The sequence below is a fragment of the Zingiber officinale genome, chromosome 6B (assembly GCF_018446385.1).
Source record: "Zingiber officinale cultivar Zhangliang chromosome 6B, Zo_v1.1, whole genome shotgun sequence".
Taxonomy (NCBI): domain Eukaryota; kingdom Viridiplantae; phylum Streptophyta; class Magnoliopsida; order Zingiberales; family Zingiberaceae; genus Zingiber; species Zingiber officinale.
In genome coordinates, this window is record NC_055996.1 from 85,294,650 (window position 1) to 85,310,712 (window position 16,063).

General features: G+C 40.0%; 2 protein-coding genes across 3 annotated transcripts; both read right to left on the reverse strand.

Moving 5' to 3' along the window:
* Positions 1-4,811: 4,811 nt before the first annotated feature.
* On the reverse strand, positions 4,812-6,268 carry LOC121992922 (probable methyltransferase At1g29790). Of its 2 annotated transcripts, none has more exons than XM_042547565.1 (2): positions 5,103-6,268; positions 4,812-5,008 (listed from the first exon to the last, which is right to left on the reverse strand). In XM_042547565.1, the coding sequence occupies exons 1-2, from the start codon at positions 6,266-6,268 to the stop codon at positions 4,978-4,980; spliced, it is 1,197 nt and encodes a 398-aa protein (XP_042403499.1). In that variant the 3' UTR covers positions 4,812-4,977. The 2 variants fall into 2 exon arrangements, with proteins under 2 accessions (XP_042403499.1, XP_042403500.1); XM_042547566.1 differs by having other exon boundaries at positions 4,812-5,017.
* Positions 6,269-6,520: 252 nt separating this feature from the next.
* On the reverse strand, positions 6,521-15,527 carry LOC121992921 (ATPase family AAA domain-containing protein 3-B-like). Its single transcript, XM_042547564.1, has 8 exons — positions 15,216-15,527; positions 15,034-15,129; positions 14,213-14,323; positions 13,816-14,125; positions 11,699-11,789; positions 7,792-8,125; positions 7,563-7,711; positions 6,521-7,200 (listed from the first exon to the last, which is right to left on the reverse strand). Exons 1-8 carry the CDS (start codon positions 15,525-15,527, stop codon positions 6,684-6,686), a joined length of 1,920 nt encoding a protein of 639 aa, XP_042403498.1. The 3' UTR covers positions 6,521-6,683.
* Positions 15,528-16,063: the final 536 nt, after the last annotated feature.

Sequence of the window (16,063 nt, forward strand, 5' to 3'; positions counted from 1 at the left end):
AAGCTTTAATTTTTCTAGCGAAAAAATTCTTTATTTGCTTGTGTTGATGTGGCCGGCCATAGAGAGGTGGTAAGGAGATTTTAATTTAAAATTCCTTAGTAAACCATTGACAAGGAAATAAGGAGTTTTAATTTTGGTGAAAAATTTCCTTATTTGTCATGACCAAGGATATAAAAGAGAGGGTAGGGGTGCCTTCATGGGATAACCTCTATTCTATTTCCTCCCCTCTCTTCCTTGGTGTGGCCGGCCATCATCCCCTTCTCTTTTCTCTTCTCTCCATCTTGTGGCCGAACCTCATCTCATCCTTGGAGTTCTTGTGGTGGCCAGATCTTGCTTGGAGAAGAAGGAGAGAAAATGAGGCGATATTTCTAGCATCCCTTGGAGCTTGGTGGTAGCCGAATCTCTTCATCCTTGGAGGAGCTTTTGGTGGCCGAACCTCTTCATCCTTGGAGGAGCTTTTAGTGGCTGAAACTAGGAAGGAAGAAGAAGGGCTTGGGTGGTTCTCATCTCGGTAGATTGCTGCCCACACAACGTCCGAGATAAGAAGAGGAATACGGTAGAAGATCAAGAGGTCGTTGCATACAAAGGAAGGTATAATTAGTAATTAATTTCTGCATCATACTAGTTGTTTTTCTTTTGTATGAATTCCAAACACAAGAGGCATTAGTTCTAGTTTTCGAATTTGTTTTCGAGTTTGTGTTTTTCTTACTTTGTCGAATTTGTGATTCGATTGTTCTTTTTAGTTAACCTAGAGTTATTTAAGGAAATTAAATATTAGTTTTCCTTAAAAGGCTTTGTCTAGGCGGTGGTGGTTGCTCTCATATCCAAGAAGGTCATGTGCCTCGCCATGTAGTCCTGGAAGCCAATTTTGGAAATTAATATTTAATGGAATTAATAACATAGGTGGATTTGAATCAATAATGTTAAGTTCCGCTTGTGATTCAAATCTAAACCATTAAGAACAGATAAGTTAAATTTGGAATCAACGATGTTAAGTTCTGTCTGTGATTCCTAATTTAACTTCTAAAGAACACAATAGGTTATTTAAGGAAAGGTTCGACACGTGTACAAAAAAAAATTTATACAGTGGAACCGGTACGATTTTCCTAGAGCTAACCAACAGTTCAAGCACTTGGAAACCTTCTAGACGCCCCGATCAGAGCTATAAATACAACCCTTATCCTAGTAATTAAACAAAATACTTATAAACAACTCTCTTTCTATTTGGTTTTGTAACTGAATGCTTTAACTGCTATAAGAGACTTCTCTGCCTGAAGGAAATTAGATAGTGAGCCTTCAACATCTTGAATTAGCAATCCCCTTATTGCAAACCAAATAAACCTCTCTATGCCTCTTCTTTCTCTTTTAATTATTTCCTTTTGTACAAGTGTTGTTTTAATCAAGCTATAAAGATCAAGAAATGTTTGAGTTTATTTGTGTTGGGTAATTCACCCCTCTCTTACCGATTGCAAGGGACTAACAAAAATATATTGGGTAGTGAAGGATGTACGACAACCCTCCCCTAAATATAGGAAGGTTCCATTGCATGTATACGTCAGACTAGCGGAATATTTTATAGTAAGTAGTCATTATTTTCTAACATAATATTGTGATTCTCTTACAATGTTGTCTCCTAGAGAGAGTCTGATCGGCTTGGAGCCGATCCGATTTATGCTAGGAGTCGTGCACATAAGAAGCAGAAAGTTGAGTCCCATAAATTTGACTGCCTCTCGGACTGATTGGGTTTATGCTAGGAGTCATGCCTATGAAAAGTGTGGAGCTGAGCCCCGTAGGTTCGATCAGCTCTGGGCCCAATCGGATTTATGCTAGGAGCCTTGCCCATTAGAAACGGGGAGTTGAGTCTCACAGGTTTGATCGCCTCTCGGGTCGATCGGGTTTATTCTGGGAGTCTTGCTCATGAGAAGTGGAGAGTTGAGTCCCGTAGATCCGACCAGCTCTTGTGTCGATCAAGTTTATGCTGAGAATCTTACCTATGAGAAATGGGGAGCTGAGCCTCGTAGATCCGGCCAGCTCTTGTGCCCATCGGGTTTATACTGAGAGCCTTACCCATGAGAAGTGAGGAGCTGATCCCTGTAGGTCCAACTATCTCTTATGCCGAACGAATTTATGCTGGGAGCATTGCTCATGAGAAGTGGGGAGCTGAGCCCCGTAGGTCTGACCGGATCTTGGGCCGATCAGGTTTACATTGGGAGTCTTGCCCATGAGAAGTGAGGAGTTGAGCCCCATAAGTCTGACTGGCTATCGAGCAGATCAGGTTTATGCTAGGAGCCTTGCACATGAGAAGTGGGGAGTTGAGCCTCGTAAGTCTAACCGGCTCTGGAGTCGATCAGGTTTTTGGTGGGAGTCTTGCCTGTGAGAAGCAGGGAGCTGAGTCTCGTAGATCCGACCAACTCTCGGGCTGATCAAATTTATGTTGGGAGCTTTACCCATGACAAGCGAGGAGCTAAGCCACGTAGGTCCCACTGGCTCTTATGTCAATCAGGTTTATGCTCGGAGTTTTGCTCATGAGAAGTAGGGAGCCTTGCCCATGAGAATTGTGGATTTAAATCCCTATATGTCCGACCGACTCTTGGTCTGATCAGGTTTACACTGGGATTCTTGCCCATGAGAAGTGGGGAGTTGAGTCTCATAGGTCTGATCGACTCTCGGACCGATCGGATTTACTCTGGGAGCCTTGCCAATGAGAAGTGGGGAGTTGAGTTCTATAAATTCGACCGACTCTGGGGTCGATCAAGTTTATACTGGGAGTCTTGCCCATGAGAAACAGGGAGCTGAGTTCTATAGGTCTGACTGCTTTAAGACGATCGGGTTTATGAAGGAGCATTGCCCATGAGAAGTGGGGAGCTAAACCCCGTAGGTTCGACCAACTCTTGAACCGATTAGGTTTATGCTGAGAGTCTTACCCATGAAAAATGAGGAGCTGAGTCCCGTAGTTCTGACCAGCTCTTGGGACGATGAAGTTTCTGCTGGGAGTCTTGCCTATGAGAAGTGGGAAGCTGAACTCCATAGGTTCGGTCAGCTCTAAGTCTGATCAGATTTATACTAGGAGCCTTATCCATGAGAAGTGGAGCATTGAGACCTATTGAAAGTGGTCCGTTCGGATACATACACCCTGATTTTGACTGTCACCTTATCTTAACTTTTAGTGTCATCTCACCTTGACTTTGAGTATCTCATGATCTTGATTATTAATCTCATATTAACTTTGGGTTTACTCACCACATTCCATATCAATATTCAAAATCATCCTGTGCCCACGGATGGGTCTAGTGGCTAGCGCATGAGGTGTTGCCACAATGAGGTATGGGGTTCGAATCTCGGCAAAGCCGAGGTAAATACCTCCTTTATTTGCTAGTCACTATTCCAAAGGCTAGTAGCCGTTCGTGATTTACCTCCTCCGTGTTGGCCCTAGGACGGATTGGCGGGAGCACTGGGGGTGGTATATTCACCTTTTGCCACAATATTCAAAATCATCCTTGAACAAAATCGAGTCATTAGACTTTAGAATACTTGTTAATAAGGTTTGCTATTCAACTTATCGTAGATTACTTACTAATAATGATTTCCGTTGTTCAGTTGGTTTTGACTCTAGAAATACTTGTTAACAAGATTTGTTATTCAACTTATTATTTCCAATGTTTAAGTGGGTTGATTTTTGATAGATATATATCCTTTAAAAAAAAATTATTCCACTCCCTAACTAACTTAATAATTAGAGGTGTAAATGAGTCAAGTTGCTCGTGAACTATTCGAACCTCGATTCGATAAAAGTTCGTTTGAGCTTGTTTAATTAGGTTCGTTAAGATAAACAAACCAAGCTCAAGCTTCATAATATTCGGCTCGTTAGCTCGTGAACATGTTCGTTAAGCTCATGAATCAATTTTTAAATAAAAAAATAATAATTTTGATATTGAATTTATAGATTTTACACTCTATTTATGAAAAACATAGATAAATATATTAAATTTATTTATTATAATAAAACTATAAATTTTAACAAGAATATTATAATTTTTTTAAATATATAATTTAATTTTTAATGAATATTTTAATTTATAATTTATATTTATTAAGTTCGTTTAGGTTCGATAAAAACTCGAATAAGCTCGTGAGCCATGAATATATTCGTTAAATAAAACTCGAGCTCGGCTCGATTATAAACGAACCAAACTCAAATATCCAAGAGTTCGACTCGACTCGATTACATCCCTATTAATAATCAATTATAAATTAATTTCATAATTTATCTTCCTTTATATTATCTAAGATCCAGCATAATCCCCTTGTCTACCATACCTTGTCTACCATAAATAATGATTCCTTAAAAAGTCATGCGTGAGTTCGATCGTATGCAACTACCAACCTGTGCTCTATTTTAAATTTTCATTTAATTAGAATTTAATGCTATACACAACCCAAATTCGATCTTACCTCACCTTCTCTCCATTCATGTCAGAGCATGAAGCGTTGACCCTGTTCCTTCACTGTTTAATTTTCCAATCAGCGTTGACAATCTCGAAATGTATTTATAATCTTTTTATTTTTTAAAACATGTTGCTCACTGCCCAGTTTGTGTAGGTTTTAAACGACCTTGTGTAGTTGTGTTGTGAAATGGACACCATTAATACCTTAAATTATCCATTAGTGATTATATTAATCAAAACAATGTAGCGGACCTAAGAAAACGGCCGTTTAAATAAGCCACTATCTCTCAATTTATCCGCTAGTAGAAAATTTACTGATCGATTCGAAGAATAAAATTTCTCAAATAATAATAATAATAATAATAATAATAAATAAGTCAAACAATTCCAATTAATTAAACCCACTTTTAAAAATAAGTGTCGGTGCTTGCTTCGATGATTCAATTACGTAGCGGTACCATCACCGCCTTGTAATCGTTCCGCGTTAGCTGAGTAGAGCAGAGGGAGATCCCCGTGAGTGTTCTACGTCGAACTACCACCTCGTTTCTTCCACAGAACCAGATCTTCAATTTCTTTCCATGGATGATAGTGGTTGCGATTTAGATCGATGTTACTTTACTATGACCAAGAAAAAGAACGAGAAAATACGTCGCTCACCTAGTTGGAAGAAGCCTTGATTCCAGAGAAAGAGGAAAACGCAATGGCTTTTGGAGGAGGGCGGTGAGATACACCTCCCCGTTCTTGAGGCCGCGGGTGTCGGTCTTGTCGGCCACGGCCCACTTGATACGGCGGTAGCCGAGACGCGTGATGATGGGGGCGTACACGGCGTCCAGGTCGTCGCCACGGCAGAAGAAATGGTCCACCCACAGCATCCCGCCGGCGCGAAGCACCCGGTCGGCGTCGTACAGCAGGAACTCCAAGGCCGGCACCGGGATCCACCGGTTCACGGCGTGGCCCGTGCGCACCAGATCCAGAACCCCGTCCTGGACCGGGAACCGCTGCTGCAGCGGCGCGTGCATCGGAACCACCGCCCGGAGAGCGGCCGCCTCGCTGTAGGGCGCCCCCAGATCCAGCGTGATGGTCAGCAAAGTAGCATTGGCGAGCCGCCGGAGCTGCGCCGCGAGAGTGCCGGTGCCGCCGCCGACGTCGAGGCCGAGGCGTATCGGGGCAGAGCCGGAGGATCTGGCGAGGCTGAGTAGCTGGGTGAGGGAGATATCGAGGACGGAGTGGGCGGAGAGGAAACGAATCGATTCGACCTTGGGGTCGAAGCCGAGGGAGGCGGGGAGGCAGGAAAAGGAGCGGCAGGAAGAGGAGGAAGGCCAGAGGACGGCGGCGTCGGGAAGGGGGGCGAAGGCGTCGGAAGGGAGTGAGGTTGGAGGGTTCGGGGCGGTGGGGGAGAAGCAACGACGGCGAGGGAGCGGGTGGCAACCGCGGAGGATAAGGGCCTCGGCGAGGCCGCGGGCGTCGTCGTGGGGGCAGGCTGTGTAGGGGGTGTAGTTCATGTAGCGGTGGAGGAGGTCGGGGTGGTCGGAGCAGGCAGAGGCGAAGGGGGCGATGCGAGCATAGACAAGAAGCTCCGGCGGAGGCGCTGTGCGGGAGGAGGCGGAAGTGGAGGAGGAGTTGGAGCGAAGGCGGGTGAGGTGGGAGATAGTGGCGCGTATGGCGTAGAGCTGATGGAGGAGGTGGTCAGGGACGTCGGGGGAAGCGGAGGAAGTTGCGACGGTAGGGAGGCCTCGAATGGAGGAGAGATGATAGAGGGAGAGGATATTGGTGGCAACCGTGGCGAGCAAGAGAAGAAGGTAGAGGCCCATTCCGACCGCCATAGCCTCGCTTGCTCACTCACTCGTAGAGTCGAAATCAAGGCATTAACTTTCAGGTGTGGCGGTTGAAGAGAAATGGGAGGAGGGCTCACTCACTAGTAACTGGTAATGGCAATGGGAGGGCTGAAGAGAAATCCCGTGACTGGAGCTGGGCAGAATTATCATGCCTCATGTGACGCTATCTCGCCGCCATGATTTGGATTTGTCTGCTGTTAAAGTTGAAGATAATACTAACAGTAAACATACGAATTATCATGCCTCCTGGGAAAAATCTCATTAAAATCCCCACAGGTAAACTACATTATGATGAATAGCAGGCAGTATCGAGGATAGAGCAACACCTCAGCATCTATAAAAAAAAATTATGAAAAATAGCAGAGAAATACAAGATACAGTAGGCAGAAAGTCACCTAAAGCATTACATACTTTTCCCAGGAGTCTCGGAACCAGCAAGCTTTCTCCTCTGCTGATGTTCTGCAACTTTATAATCCACAACCTCCCGAAACAACTCAGAATTCAATTCGCACTCTTTGCTTCCATAGACAGCGGCCTGAACACTGGCCATCAGCTTCGCAATTTCCCTACCAGAAAATCCTTCAATCTTGGCAGCAGCTTCTCGAATCACCTCGTCTGATATGCCTTTGATGATTATTTTCTCCTGTTGTGGCCGGAATAAACTAAACCAACCAGACTTGCTCTGCCCAGCCTTGGCAATATATTTGTCCAGATACAACTTGAGCAATTTGCATCGCTCTTCTTCCCCGGGCAATGGGAATTCAAGTACCTCATCAATGCGATCAGCAACAGCAGAGTCAAGATCGCCAGGTCGGTTGGTGGCGAGGACAAGCACAATGTCCTTCGATTGGTCCCCAGTGCGGAAAAGGAGAGCATTAAGAGCACTCCTTTGGGCTTCACTCATGTAGGTCTTATTGCGCCTGAAAAATAAAAAACTCATTTCAAGTCTTTTATATTTCTAAACAAATATCCCGAGACTGCCTATGTAAAGGGAAAGCAAAATATAGAGAACAATATATACGTGAACCACTGCAACAGAGAAGACAGCAGAAACCAAAAAATTGATATATGTACTTGGAGATTATGGAGCAAGTAACAAAGTGAATTTTTAGTGAATGCAGGAGCCTAGATGATCGTATAGTTAGCATGTCTTGGGATTCTAAGACACAAAAGGCAACCCAATGCAAATCGTGGCAATGTGCCTCGGCTAAAAAATTTGACTAACTGACAAATTCCACATTACAGTTTCATAAAGTACAATATAAAGAGAAAGATGACTTACTCACACAGGAATGCATCCGCCTCATCGATGAAAAGAAGCAAACCTCTTTTGGATTTCTTGGCCCAATCAAACAATTGATGTATTTTGGTCACGGCTTGTGAACCCAATGGTGCAACGTCACCTCCAGTCATCAATGCATAATCTAGGCCCTGGAGAAAAATCAAGCACCACGTAAGTGCAACTGACTTTACAAGTATTTCTCAAAATGGACAATCATAGAGTGACATACAGATTTTTGAGATAATTCTCGAGCGGCCATAGTCTTTCCTGTACCAGGGGGGCCATAAAAGAGCATGTTACGAAATGGAGCCTGATGAGTCTTTGTGTTTGCAGTTGCATTGGCAAGTTGTTCGATTCTTTTTTGGAGGGATGGATGGAGAATTACATCACCTAAACCATGTCCCTTCTTTCCTGAATCTTTCCCTTTCAATTTGTTTGATGCAGAGCTAACAACCCGAGAGAAAAAACCAGACCAGGGGTATTTTCCTCGGGATGACTCTCTGATTAGTGATGGTTGACCCAAGATTCGGTCAACATATCCCCAGACAACTCTTGCACCTTCTCTGACAATTAATTATGACATAAAATATAAACAGAGATTCTAGATTAAGCAGGACTCAATTATAACAAGCAAAGAGGTCCAATAACTGCAGAGTAGCAATCTTAAAAGCATTGCAAGAACCATGTTTCACAACCAAACACAAAATCAGGAAAACCAGAGGCAATCATGTGGGAACTTATTACAAGAAAGATTCAAGTTGAAGAATATTAACAAGCTTAAATTTGCTGGAAACTTTCAGTTATTTTTTCTGAGATTGTTTTGAACTTTGTGTGCATGTTTTGCAATATGCACACTGGTAACTCAGAATTGTCGGATGAGATTTAAGTCATTAACTATAAATTTATCATCGCTGTAATATCTCAGTTTTCTATGGTTCTTTAGTTTTTACCGTCTTCACAAAAAAACTATCATCACCACAAAAACAATACTAGAACTTCACATCATCGACCTATTGAAGATCCAAATATATTTCATACTATTTTAAGTTTTTTAATATTTAAGTTATTTTTAGTATTTAAGGTATTTTTTGTAATTTCTGTCTTTCAGATTTTGAATCCATTTAGAATTTTGAGTTCATTAAGAATTGTTTCTTTCTTTTATGATTTCTTTCCTTTCTTTGTGTATTAGGATTTGGACTCTATATAAACAATTGTTTGAGTTGATGTAAAACAAGTTCTTTTTTATTAATAATATTTTCGGCAATGCCGTCTATTTTCTTATTTCCTAGTATTCTTCTTTGAATCAACAGGTTGTAGAAGATTCCTTCCGGTATTCATACATGAATCAATAGATAAAAGTTTACTCGGTTCGACTGAGGAAGCCTCGCACCGTGAACGTAGCACCTAAGATGAGATACTCGAAGATAGACAAGTCAAAGAGTTATCTCAGCGTCTAGCGGTGCAAGATCTTGAAGATCATGAGGTATATGATCGAGGTTGTGACAGAGAGATTCCGACTGAGGAAGCTTCATACTATGATCGTATTGCCCGAGAACCTAAAGGTAGTAAGTTCTTTTATTTTAATTTGGAAAAAAAAACCTTAAAAAAGATGTGGACGACAAGATCAAAATAATCGGTGATTCAATTTACGATGAAAACAAGACCGAGTCAACTAGCGAGCAAGTTTATGACGATGACGAGGTGAATGAAGTTGTTGACGACAAAGATGCATATCAAACTTTTTCTAGAGTGATTGAGAATGCAAATGTCATAATGGCTACTTATGAAGATGCCCTTCTCAATGATGTCCAAGTTTACCCAGAAAAGGGAACACTTGACCTTTTCTACTAGATGGCATGGTTGGCCTTTCACTTTGACTAACTTTGCTAAGATGTACACAACTAAGTTTGGAGTTGACGAGACCAAGATGATGGAGAGGCTTTGGGGTGAGAATTTCTTTGACCCGGCCACTAAGCAATGGACTACTAAGAGTAGTGGGCCTCCCCCATGTAAATGTGGATTCATTCAATTCTGTTACGAGCAAATTAAGCAGATTATTGCCACCCACATGAATGATTTGAAGGATAAGTTATGGCCAATGCTGCAAAAGCTTGGTGTCACCATGAAGTCTGATGAGATAGAGTTGATTGGAAAGGCATGAAGAGGGTCATACAGGCTTGGTAGCCGGCAAGTAGTGCCCTTCTTAAAATGATGATCTTCCACCTTCCTTCTCCTTCCAAGGCACAGATGTATCATGTGGAGAACTTGTACGAAGGTCCACTTGATAATATATATGCCAATGCAATCATAAATTGAGATCCAGAGGGCCTTCTTATGTTGTATGTCTCAAAGATGATTCCAGCTGGCAGGTTCTTTGCTTTTGGTCAAGTTTTATGTGGAAAGGTTTCAACGGGTACGAAAGTAAGGATTATGGGGCCCAACTATGTTCCAGATCAGAAGAAAGATTTGTGCATTAAGACTGTGCCATTGCCGTGAACTGTTATCTAGATTAGGGATGACAATTTCCTTCGAAGCCGATAGAGAATCCGACATCCAACCCGAATGGAGGGTATGGAGGAATTTTTTGGACCCAATTAATAATTGGGTAATTGGGTATGGAGATTTTCGGATACAGGTATGGAGGTGAGTCTAGTAAAATTACTCATATCCGACCTGAATATCTAATTAAATTAAATTATATATATATATATATATATATATATTCTTTCATTTCACCAACAACCAATTAAAGGAAAAAATACGAAAATAAATCTAATCTTCTTCTCCTTCTCAACTTCTCCCCTAGTAACCTATAGATATTTATTTTGTTTTTGTTGAATTATATTTTTTTGGATATGATAGTAATTCTAATATACTTTTGTTGAATATGGTAGTCGGATGAAATGAAGAAAATTATTAGTATAAAGGATATCAAATCGTCTGATGGGGATGGGGATGGGGATGAGGATGGATATTCATCCTTCGATGGGTATAGAGATGGGATGAAAGTTGAATACCCGATAGGGATAGGGATAGGGATAGGGATAGGGACAAGGATAGGGATGGATATAATAAATAGGGATGGCGATAGAAGATATGAACTCCAACCCAAATCCAACTCATTGTCATCCCTAATCTGGATGGGCAAGAAGCAAGAATTCAAGGAGGATGTTCCTTGTGGAAATAAGGTGGCCATGGTTGGCTTGGACCAGTTCATTCGAAGAATGCTATTTTGAAAATTGCCAAGTTGATTACGAAGAATGCTATTTTGAAGATTGTCAAGTTTATGTCAGATGATCTTCCTTGGGATACCACCTGATATTATTCTATACTGAGGACAAGTAGTTTTCAAATCTAGGGTGACTGATGCAAGAGGATCAAAAAATCTTTCATACTATTTTTAATAATTTGAGTTTTTTTCGTATTTAAGGTACTTTTAGTATTGAAGATATTTTTGGTAATCTCTATCTTTTGTTTTTTGGATTTTGAGTCCATTTAAGATTTTTAGGATTTTGAATCCATTAAGATTTTTTCCTATCTTTTAGGATTTATTTCCTTTCTTTGTGTACAAGGGGTTTGGAGTTTATATAATAATATAAACAATTGTTTGAGTTGACATAAAAAAAAAATTGCATTAATAATATTTTCGACAGTGCCGTTTGTTTTCCTATTTCCTAATATTCCTCCTCAAATCAACAAGTTGTAGAAGATTACTTCCGATATTCTTGCACAAGTCAATGGATTCAATAGCCCACAACATAATCGTTATCCCGCCCGGCGTCGATTTTGCTATTAAATCGACAACTTAAATAAAAGATTAAAAACTCATTCAAGTTTATAAATCTAAGAAGCCAATTTGTCTAAGAATACCCTTTATAACTATATAGTATTAGTTTATTGTCTGATACACAAGCTGATAATCTATTTGACAGATATGATTGATACTAGACGTAAATGCACCTTACATAGTCTGGCAAGCATTACCACAAATCTAGTTTAAAAGAAAACTGCATCGAACATTTTGAATATAGTTGGATCTACTGGCTAGGAAAAATAAAGTAAAATCATTTGCATTCAGTTTCTCAAAAAACTTTTCAAGCACATAGGATAGGTCTTCCATTTAACCATTCATTTACCTTGTTGTGTAAACCCCCGCAGCAAGAGCAGTTACACCTCCAACAGCTACAATCAACTTGTTCTGGTCGGTGAGTATCGCTCTTAAGCCACCTGAACAGCATTGAATTTGAATATAGAGTTTAATTATGATTCGAAATGTCAGTAGAAGTTAAAAGAACAAACAGAGATGCATTAAAAATGCCATCTGACATATTTGCAAATTGAACACATGAAAGAGAAATGACAGGAAATCCTTGTCAAACATAAATCTAATAGAATACCTTAAATCATAATTTAAACAAGATATATCAGACATAAGGAAATTTCTCCATCACAATTCTAAAGAAGTTAAATGTTATTCTCCGAGAATTGTGCAAGGCAATTAGAAAATGAGGTAGCGAAAATGTTAGTGTAGCTTCAATAGATTATAAAATAGAATAACATAGATTAAATATGATATGGACAATTTTAAAGACACTTAATAGATTCTTGAGTTGCCATGTAGGGAGTGAGACCTCAAAGCCTCTTGTTAGCATAATAAAAAATAATTTAAAACATCCATATATGACTTGTAAAATACCTTGTACAGAATTTAATAAGGGGGATAACATCCATACATTCATATCCAAATAGCTAGGACAAACACAGATTGTCGGTGTTGATTTTGTGTTTAAATACTGCACTCAGCAAAGGGATAACTAATTGAATTCATACTAGCAGTGAAGTAAATCCCCATCAGCAATTTAATAATGGTATAGCTATTGGTGATAAGTTTTGTTTCAGAAGCTCTGGTCCACATCCATCATCAACACTTTTAAAGAGACATTAAACGGTGTGCTCATCAAAAGACATCTGAACGCAAAATACTACAGCTGTAAACCAACATTAGCAGATCTTATAATATTATAAAATCTGGCAGCACGTTCAATATCACAAGCTCAAGTTCCAGTCAGTTTATGGCCAAGGAATTATAGCAAAGGCAGAAAAATGTTGAGAGTTGAACATTTCATTACACCAAACAAAATAAAATTCCCAGAATATAAAATCCTCTCCACGGTACTAAGTTCCTAGTTCCTGACAGTTATAGAAATCAAGAAATTGCGAAAGTGAAAGAGAACATCAAGAACAACCAAATAAATGATAAACAAAAAATTCAAAATATATCATAATAGCATTATGCTCTCCTTTTAAGTTATTAAAATGGAAATGATATGAAGACATTGATTTTTAAAATGAGAACACTATGAAAATGGGGGAATTTTGCAGTCCAAAGCATGCACGTTGCATAAACTGAGCTGATTAGATAAGCATAAAGAGAACTACTGTGACGTGCCTTTTCTCATATGTTTCAATTATCATAGCCCCATTAGATATTGGAAGCAGTATTTGAAGCATTGTGAATGCAATCGTGTCAAATAAAAAATCAACCGTGAGTATAATCATCAGATAAACAACTCACCCACATACATGGTCACAACAAATTTTGCAAGGAAGCAATAATTATAGAAAGCCTAATTAGGTTTGTTAGCATGAGTCAACTGACAATACTAATTTGGTGGCACTAATTAGGTTTGTAAACTACCCTGGTTGGATTTTAGCAGAAACCAAACCCTGATTAGAATCTTTCAAGTCAGGAGGTAAAATCAATCTGATCAGGTTCAAGTCAGCTGGGTTTCATTTGTTCTATTTCCAATATATTAAATGATCATAGGGCCAACTGGACTCAAAATCAAGAAGAATTAAGCTTGTCAAAGGTCTTCTTTGGAAATTTCTAAGTATTTTTATAGTTAAACATTTATGTAATTCTTCTACAACTAAAATCTAGTCCGGTAATACATAATGACTGACCACAGAACCTGAACTGAATGTTCAAAAAATGTTGACACGAAACTCAACTCTTAACCTTTGAATCCAGTCAAGCCAGATTCTTTGGAAACCTCTACGTCCAAAAAACATAACACTCATGTGAGCACAGTATCTCATTAAATTAAAATAACAGGCTAATACAAGTATATTATAGAGAATGATCTGGTATCAAGAAGCATCAATAGAACAGTTTACTGCAAAACTTATCCAGGAATCTGAGACAATGACCTTGGAATCATCCTTTAGCACTTTGAAAGCATTAACACTGTACCTCCAATATGGTCAAAGGTTGTATTAATTGCTGATATCCACTTCTCTCTCTCAGCATTTGCCCGTTCTATCAACATTCTTTTGTTTACTTCTTCAGCTAGTTTTGCTTCATGTGCTCTTCCTTCAGCTTCTGCCAATGCTTTCACTCTGATAGTTTCACGTTCAATCTCTGCCTTTTCTCGCTCTGTCTGTCTACGCTGTGCTTGAATCTGTTCCTCTGTAGCACGACGAATCTGTTCTTGTCTAATTGATGATTCTTCTTGCAATTTCACAAGCTCTTGATTTCTTGCCCTTTGACTCTCATGCTCTGCCTGCATAAAGAAACAAAACAGAATTAACATAAGGAAATTTGAAAAAAAAAAAAATATATATATATATATATATATATATCAGTTTACCTGCATTCTCTTTCTTGCTAATTCATCTTCATATCGAGCCATTTGAGCCTTTGTTTGGGCCTGTTGTTGGACTAACTTTTTCTGTTCCTCATAGATTACCCTTTGCCTGTCCTGCAAGACGGTGACATCAGCAACAAATAAAGAAAATTTCAATATGCTAATCTTATTAAATAGAAGTTGGGGAATGAAGTACGTATAACCCATATCAAAATAATTTCGAGATGTGTGAAATGATAATCAAACAAATAGTGTGAGGTGAACAAATAAAGCAAGATGTGATATCAGCTACAAATAAAGCAAACTTCAATATGCAAATCTCAATTAAAAGTTTAAACATGAAGTCTGTATGACAACCCATTTCATCTATTAGAACATGAGAATTTTGAGAAGTGCATGTTAATGAAACAAATATTATGTGCAGCAAACAGGATGATCTCAGAAGGTGATCAACTAGTGTTCTAGTTATTCCTCCTAAGCTCATGTCCCTTGACACCTCATAGTTAACCGACAAGGTATTTACCTTATGACAGTTAATGATACACATTGGCAATTAATTATCTTCTCACATGTTTTCTTGTACTTGCGGTTGACAGCAAATCCAGAAATGATGAGATGAATGTCTTGTAGAAATAAAACAAATTTGAAAAGATGCCACAATTAGTCTTTCCTTACGAGGACCAACGTAGGTTACTATGAAGGGCTAACCAGTTAAGATATATGAAGTATTCTATCCACGGAGGAGCAAGAATCTATGGGATGCAGCTCAAACTAAGCAATCAGGATTGACAAAAAATTGAGATATTCCCAAATTGGAATCTTACAGTTTCATGCTGAGCTTGCAAGGCCTGAAACTCTGCCTTCTTTGCCGCGGACTCTTCTTGCCTTGTCTCTTCTTGTTTCTTCAATAACTCAAACACCTAACACCCCGGAAGGCCAAGAAAAGGAGTAAAGTGACATCTTTCAAAATTTTGGAAAAGAAACACCGAATATGATCGCTACACACCTTTTTAGCCTGCGACGAATTGTTGATCTCCCGCAAGGCCTTGGCCCCCCGCTCCAGGGCCTCCGGATCGAAACCCGCGGCAGAAGTGCGAGGATTGTCGTTACGAACACGAGGCTCCTCCTTCGGCGGGGCCTCAGCCGGATGCGGAGGCGGCGGACCAGGTCGGGCAGAGTCGGAAGCTGGAGGAGCAGGCGGAGATGGATTGGAGAATGGAGGGAACCTGAAGGAGCCGCCGTCGGCGTAGGCATGCTCCACAGCGAGGGCTGCCGAAGCGACGGCGGAGGCCAACATTGCCGACCGAAAACCCGCCATGTGAAGGCGAGGACCGAAGGGAGGCGGCGGAGGGCGATGGATGGAAGGCGAGAAGAGCGGCCGAGATTTATGAACGTTCGGAACAGGCAGACGAAATGTGGACCGGGAGAGGAAGACGCTCGGCAGGGTTTACGTTGGCGGCTTCATGGTCTAGGGTTTATCACGAAATGGGTTTGTGGACTCCAGGCTGCTTTCTTGGGTAACAAGTCAATTGATTTTATATGGTGCCCATATGACTTGATAGTTTATTTAAGCCTTAATAAAAGTATTAATTATAAAATCGTAACTATTATAATATAACTGTCGAATCCATTTCAGAGTTTAAATTTAAAATTGACTAATAAAAATTTAAAATCGATGAGACACTAGGCTGATCGTGAATCGGTTTGATGTAGTTATTAGGATAAAAAACTATCCGATTTTATTAGATAAGATAATATAATATTAGGATCTATATTTGGTCTTATATTCGGCGGTTATTATGTATCAGATATCTGATGAGTTGTCAGTTATTTGGATATCCGATACTATATTTA

What these genes read in the sequence shown, in the direction of transcription:
- LOC121992922 (XM_042547565.1), bottom strand. Translation starts at nt 6,268, where the DNA reads ATGGCGGTCGGAATGGGCCTCTACCTTCTTCTCTTGCTCGCCACGGTT. An exon ending in TCAAGGCTTCTTCCAACTAG is followed by an intron (nt 5,009 to 5,102) that starts GTGAGCGACGTA and finishes AAGAAATTGAAG; the next exon opens with ATCTGGTTCTGTGGAAGAAA.
- LOC121992921 (XM_042547564.1), bottom strand. Translation starts at nt 15,527, where the DNA reads ATGGCGGGTTTTCGGTCGGCAATGTTGGCCTCCGCCGTCGCTTCGGCA. An exon ending in TGCAAGCTCAGCATGAAACT is followed by an intron (nt 14,324 to 15,033) that starts GTAAGATTCCAA and finishes ACCGTCTTGCAG; the next exon opens with GACAGGCAAAGGGTAATCTA. An exon ending in TAGCAAGAAAGAGAATGCAG is followed by an intron (nt 14,126 to 14,212) that starts GTAAACTGATAT and finishes TTCTTTATGCAG; the next exon opens with GCAGAGCATGAGAGTCAAAG.